The 7,460-nt window shown below is 33.3% G+C and overlaps 2 protein-coding genes across 2 annotated transcripts; both read left to right on the forward strand.

Annotated features, from left to right (window-relative positions):
- Nucleotides 1–41: 41 nt before the first annotated feature.
- Nucleotides 42–551, forward strand: LOC147808676 (uncharacterized). Its single transcript, XM_087162673.1, has one exon. The coding sequence runs from the start codon at nt 42–44 to the stop codon at nt 549–551; it is 510 nt and encodes a 169-aa protein (XP_087018799.1).
- A 152-nt stretch (nt 552–703) lies between these two features.
- LOC122272653 (uncharacterized) lies at nt 704–3,463 on the forward strand. The gene is made up of 2 exons (XM_071188467.2): nt 704–2,509; nt 2,849–3,463. Exons 1-2 carry the CDS (start codon nt 704–706, stop codon nt 3,461–3,463), a joined length of 2,421 nt encoding a protein of 806 aa, XP_071044568.2.
- Nucleotides 3,464–7,460: the final 3,997 nt, after the last annotated feature.

Genomic DNA, 7,460 nt, shown 5'->3' on the forward strand with positions numbered 1-7,460 from the left:
GAGGTTTGGTTGCTGTACATACTTAGTTAGGGTGGACAGTAATGGGTAAATCTGAGGTAGAGGGAACATCTACAACTAGCTCAATGTTATTGTCATTGCATGTAAATAATGCAAAAATTGAAGATCTCTGGAATTTAGATACCTTGGGTATTAAAGATAGTAGTGAAAAACGCTCTAAAACACAAACCCAAGAACTTGCTTTGAAACATTTCAGAGAAACGGTTGGTAGAGACAGTACGGGCCGATATACGGCTAATTTACCCTGGTTAGATGGTCATCCTCCTTTACCCGATAATAAAGAGTTGACTTATAAAAGACTAAAATACACAGTTAAATCCCTTAAATCAGCGAATCGGTTAAATGATTATCAAGAGGTTTTTAACCAATGGGAAAAAGAATGTATAATAGAGCAAGTTAATGAGGGTAATGATTATTCTAAAAGCTTTGGAATACATTATTTGCCATATAGGGCAATTTTTAAAGATAATTCAACCTTTAAAGTACGTCCTATTTTGACGGATCAGCTGAAACCAAAAACTCCGTATCAATAAATGAATGCATAGAAAAGGGCCCAAATCTCATAGAAATTATCCCAGCTGTATTAAATAGGTTTAGATGGGGAAAGATCGGAGTAATATCGGATGTCAAACAGGCATTTTTACAAATATCTCTTAACGAATCTGATGGGGATTGTTTACGATTCATGTGGTTGAAAGACGGAGATCCTCAAAAGATAATTACATATAGACATTGTAGAGTAGTATTCGGAATGTCATGTAGCCCCTTCTTACTTGCGGCTGTTCTGAATCATGTATTAGATCAGGTAGAAGAGCCATTGAAAAGTCTTGCAGTGAAGATCAAAGACTCTATGTATGTTGATAATTGCATTGCAAGTGTAGACTCAGCTTCAGAATTGGAATATTTTAGATCTGAATCTCAGAGAATTTTAAAAGCTGCTAAATTTGATTTACGTGGCTATGAAAATAACTACCTACTTGAAATGAACGAATTTGTGCAAGATAATTCCATCTGTGAAAAGGAAGTGTCCGTATTAGGCCTAAAATGGGACAAGCAAAATGACACTTTATCCTGTGAGCTGGTTAAAGAAGAAAACAATAGTAAACCAGTTACCAAGAGAAAAATCCTATCTATGGCACACCAGCTGTTCGATCCTATAGGGTTCACTTGTCCTATAACGTTGATCCCGAAACTTCTTCTACAAGAATGCTGGAAGATTGGAATTTCTTGGGATTCAAAATTGCCCGACGAAATAATTAAGAGATTCGAAAAATGGAAAGAAGAATTAAAAGAATTGAGCAACTTCAAAATTTCTCGTAGACTTTCAAACTTAAATCTTTCTAAATCAAGCTTAACACTTCATATCTTTTGTGACGCTTCCATGGTGGCATATCCGACTTGCATCTTTTTGAGGGCGGAAAGGAATAGAAAAGTTACTTGCCAACTTATTCAAGAAAGATCTAGAGTTGCCCCATTGAAAAAAGTGTCAATACCAAGATTAGAATTACTTGCATGTAACATTGGAGCTAGATTGGCTGATACAGTAAAAAAGGATTTAAGATTGGAAGATATTGAAACATTTTTCTGGAGCGACTCCATGGACGCTCTTTATTGGATAAGGAAAGAAGGCCCTTGGACGATTTTCGTATCCAATCGAGTTGACGAAATTAGAAGACTTTCAAAAGCCAGTGACTGGAAGTTTGTTCCGGGAACCCAAAATCCAGCGGATTTGCCTTCAAGAGGTTGCACAGTTAAAACCCTATTGAAGAGACAATGGCACGAAGGAACATCTTGGCTTAAAGAATCAAGAGAAAACTGGCCTAATTTTGATCGAGTTCCTGATGAAAAAATAGTGTATGCCAAGAAGAAGAAAATCATTTTATCATCTTCAAATATAAAAGATGACGAATTTTACAACATATCATCCTACAAGAAAATAATCAGAATTACAGGCTGGATATATAGATTTTTTGAAAATTTCAGAGCAAGCAGTAAGAAAACAGGAAAATTATCTGTAGAAGAGTTTATTAAAGCTGAACTCAAAATCTTGAAAAGGGTTCAAGAAGACTCATTCCAAGGCAAAAAATTGAAGAGTCTGAAACTCCTGTCAATATTTACAGACGCTAATGGACTTGTGAGAATTAAAACAAAAATCATTATGCGAGAAGACAATGAAAACTTTAAAGTTCCAATTATTTTACCATCTGATCATCATGTTCTTAAGAGCCTTATTTTACACAAACACCAAGAACTTGGACATCCTGGAGTACAATCTTTAATGGTAGCTCTAAGAGAAGATTATTGGATATTAAAAGCTAGAAGAACTGTAAAAAAGGTACTGAAAACCTGCATAACTTGTCAACGATTCAATGTGAAAAGACCTGAAATACCAGAAGGAATACTCCCGGAGGACAGAGTAAAAAACGCCTCAATTATTGAAGTTATAGGAGTGGATATTGCTGGACCGTTGCTTACGAAGGACAACAAGAAAGTGTGGATCGCAATTTTCACCTGTGCGATTTATAGGGCAGTACACTTAGAACTATTGACATCACTTTCAACAGATAATTTCATACTTGCCCTAAGAAGATTTATCGCACGCAGAGGACGTCCGTCAATTATCTACTCCGACAATGGGACTAATTTTATTGGGACTAACAACTCTCTGAAGAATATCAACCTAGAAAGACTAAAGACAACATTTTCTCCAATTTTATGGAGATTCCTACCTTCGACTGCTCCGTGATGGGGAGGATTTTTTGAGAGGTTAGTAGGACTTTTGAAAAGAATTTTGAGGAAGGTCCTAGGTCATACATCCTTAAATTACCAGGAAATTGAAACTGTTTTGTGTGATTGTGAAAGTCAACTCAATTCAAGACCCTTAACATATGTTAGCGATGATCCCGATGATTTATGTCCTTTAACACCTAATTTATTCCTGAAAGACACTCGTACTAGTAGTACTACGGTCTTGGATAGATTAAAGCTAACTGACAAGACGGAATTAAGCAAAAGACTTGTGTATAGAAGAAGACTGATGACAGATTTACGAGCAAGATTCCGTAGTGAATATCTGAGTCAGCTACATCATAGACTGACAGTTCGAAAGACAACATACCATCCTAAAGTTGGAGATATCATCTTGATTTGGAATGATAATCACAAAAAAATACATTGGCCCTTGGGAAGAATACTCTCAGTTTACTCTAGTAAAGATGGACTGATCAGAAGAGCCAAAGTTAAGACCAAATCCGGAATTCTGATCAGACCAATTGAAAATCTCTGCCCATTAGAACTGGACGAGGAGAATCTCAACAGCGAAGATCAGCTGCCAGAGACTTCTAAAGATGAGCCAGAAAGAACATCATCGGACATTCCTGATTCAGTTCCTGCTACTACCAGAGTTGGACGTGTTGTTCTCCCACCATCCAGATTTGGACAATGAAGTATTGAGATTCGGTTCAACATGCCCCGAAACTCAAAAAGGGGAGTGTTAAAAACAGAATACCGTTTTCCTTTGCTAGAAAACACCACGAGATGGCGCCATGAGATTTGGAACTCTCTAAGAACAACAATTTTTTAGTTAGTTTGATTATGTTACTGTCGTTGGAGAGATCATGTTGTTTTTGTAGTGTTTAGGGCTGTTAATATACACATGTTAACCATTTCGTAGGAGTACTTTTATTGAGTTTGTGGTCACTGATTTGATTTATTTAGGTACGTATCGACCCGGGTAGAGGAACAAGGTAAGAAACCCTTTTATTGATACCTGTTCTAATGAAGTAGATAAAGAAATAAGTTATCTTTTTTAACAAAAATAATCTTGCAAATTCAATCAGTTCTTGAAATTTGGAGTTAAATTTTTAAACTATTGAGGGAAAAAAACCTAATCATAAAAAGAGCAAAGATAATTTATTCAAAAAACATAGTATAAAGCTACGAATTTATAGATTCCTAGACACCATCTTTGTCAGTTTCATTAACGTTAGCAGTATCGTCATTCAAATACCACTGTGCAATCAATGGATCCTACTTTAACCTCTTGCTCTGAATCCGGCAAAAATCTTCTTCATCCACATTCCACACTATTTCTCTTTAACATTTTAATCCACATTTTACCACGTGTCAAATATCATTTGACACTTGACGTCTAGGGGTGTAGAGCTGATATTTCCCTTCTCCATTTCTCTCCATTTCTAAGCCATTTCTCCTTCTATCAACCATATTCATTCAACGACGATTGATTTAAAAGTTTTCGTATTTGCTTGTTTTTTTTTAGTTCTAGACTAACGAACCCTGTACAAGGACATGCAAGGACTTTTGCTATCTCTTATTCAAATAAATGGGGTAGGCCTATGCAACGGATGACTTATGCACCAAGATTTTCGGTGACTTAAAATCAACGGTAATTGAATTAAAAACAAAAACATTTCATGTTCTAAGAAACAAAATCTTTTATTTTCTTCATACAAATAAAGTTTTTTCCTTCTAGAATGTAATACAAGAACTTTTCAAGTTGAGAACAGCACATAATTATGTAAAGACTTAAGGTGCCCTGAAAATTTCTCTTTCAAAATTCATTATTGAGGGGAGATTAGAACTAAACCAGTTTAAAAAGATGAATCCGAAAGATTTTATTAATAACCCTTTTCTCCACTTTTAGTTTTAACTGCCTTACGCTAAAATCTTATATTAATAATCAAGGTAATTTTGACTGAAGTGTTTTTTTTAATAATTGACTTAGTAATTTAATTTGTATGAATATTATAGAATAATCTAAAAATGTTATCTAGATTATGGATGAAGGGTGATGATTGAAAAACACCTTAAGTAATTTTTATGTAGCGTCAATTAAATCATTTTTTATATTTCGGGAAAGTACTCTATTGCTTTTATATGATAATCACATGCATTCATAAAACCCAAAAGCATAACTCTGGCAGGAACATTGAAATAATTATAATTTCTCAATAAAACTCATATATTAAAGATAATAAGTTGAAAATTTTAAATAATTTACTTGCCATGGAGACAAATATTTTATAATTATGTCCTGTTTTAAGAGCAATTCCTTTCTGGCATGGATTTACTAGATGTCGACGATTATGAACCACTCCGAAGACTGCAATTTCATCAGTAGGAGGGAAGTAATCTTCGCCATTCACATTAAGGAGAATATCATATACTAAAATGATAGAAACGAGTTTTAAATTATGTTGAAGAAAACCTTCAAAATTGAAAAAGAAAAACTTTCTATCAGTTTGTTAATGCTTGTTGTCATACGTTTTTTGCAGCCTCGAGTCATAATTTTCTTTTAATTCATACCAATAGTTCTACTTTATCTCCGTAAAGAAATTTACCGACAGTGCTCAAGTCAATTGACAAAAGGAGTTTTTTTTTTTTTTTTTTTTTTTTTTTTGTAAATTTAAAATTTTGTTCTACCACAAGCTTAGCTTAAGTGTTTCGTAAGGAAAAGTTAACACCCTAAATAACTCTTGATTTAACGATTGAATTTTTAAATAATAAGATTCATTCTCAATGGTTTCGGAACGTAACCTTATATATGCTAACTAAATAGTGTAGATTATCTTTAAAATTATGAAAACAGTAAAAAAAAAAACACTTTCCTCTTTCTTAGATGGATTCCTGACCCTTAAATTATGAGAAGGTAGTAGCCACAATATGAAAGATATGACTCCAACAGCTTAGAAAGGAGAGCTCCTAAATTTTATTTTATAATAATTTATGCTTGCTTTGTCTTTTTTCGACACTTTTTAAAGTGAATTCCAAAATTTTTGCACGCATACGCGTTTTTTTTTTAATTGTAAGGCAACTCTTATACAAAGATAAATACGGTTTCATTAGAAACATTTCCTAGATTTATTATGAAGTCCTTTGTTTTATGTTTTCTTTTCCGATTCCGGAGACTTCGATAGTGTTTTTATTTCCTCTGTGTTTAAATATTACATTGTAGTCTCACATATGATTACGTTTTAACTTATTTTTCGATAGCTTGTCTAAATATATATATAAAAAACGGTCATTACGGAATTACTTTCATTTAAGAATGTCAAAATGTTTTCGTTTCAACTTTTTTTTAAAATTTATTCAGAAGATGCCTGTTGTATCTCCAGACCTAATTGGTCTTGAAATTTAGCCATCTGCTACGAGTAATAATTTTAGCCCGTTACCATAAAAATCTTTCAAAAATATTAAAGATGCTATATAAAGGTTTTTGTTCGCATTTGTCTTGTTAGAAGTAAAACTCTATATAATTCTGCTCACGATTTTATTGCTCGTTCATTATTGTTTAATTATTTTTAAGATGCAATATATTTTAAGGCAAACTTTACATAAAATGAACATAATATTAAGACAATGAACTGAAAATAGATCAATTTGTTTCTTTTAAGATATACTCTATGTTTCATTTCTTATATTTCTTGCAAAACTATACAAAAAAATGTTTTTTTTAAAAATTATTCCAAAATCGGTACGTTGTTTCTTTTTTTTTTTACTGATATTATGACAAATTGGTTTAGACACCGTTAAGAACTACTTTATTCTAGAGTAGGATTTGTGAGAGTGTTAGGTGGGAACAACTATAAGAAAATATCTCTTAAACTTTAAAGTTAACTGATACTTGCCTAGACTGTTTGAATAAATATCATCTTTTGAAAACGGCTTGTTTATTTGGGAGTCAGTCGTGTAGCAAAATATTGGACGGTATCTTCGTGAGACCATAGGAAAACGAGTAACGCTAAAAAGTAATATTTTAATAGATTAATAATTTGCAATAAGGACGAAATTTTAAATAAATAGATTTCATTCATTGATTTGCATATTCATTATGAATCATTGATTTCATTATGATACGAGACATCATTATGATACGAGATATATTTTCACTCCGATTGATTCGCTTTCCTTTTTCTATTCATTACACGACTCAATAGTTTCCCACTCTCTACACCAGAGGTCGCCAAAGTGGTCTATATAGACCCCCAAGGGTCTATTTAACAAAAGCAGGAGTCGATCTGAGATAGGGGGGCGAATGGGGGTCGATCCGAATCGGAAGGGTCAATTGTGGGTCGAAAAAAGAAACAGCTCTCAATACGCAAATCACACATACCTAATTCAGTATGTAAAATTTGTGAATTTTTTTTATAATTGACTCAATATCAGTTTCTTTATAAAACATAAATTAATAAACGTATATTTATTGGGGTGAAACAAGTATGTACGTACCACCGCGCAGTGGCACGAACTCAGCGCAGTTTATCAGTCATATGCATATATGCGCTTGTCCAAATGTCACGCGTGACGAGCATTGACGTTACAAATGCAAATATCATACGCAGTTTCAACTATCTTTGCAAACTGTGTTGAATATTTGCAGTGTCATTATTAAAACTTTTATAGTTTTGGATAATTAGTTATTG

The sequence above is a fragment of the Parasteatoda tepidariorum genome, chromosome 5 (genome assembly GCF_982258835.1).
Source record: "Parasteatoda tepidariorum strain Cologne lab strain chromosome 5, Ptep-v5.0, whole genome shotgun sequence".
NCBI classification, from domain to species: Eukaryota; Metazoa; Arthropoda; class Arachnida; order Araneae; family Theridiidae; genus Parasteatoda; species Parasteatoda tepidariorum.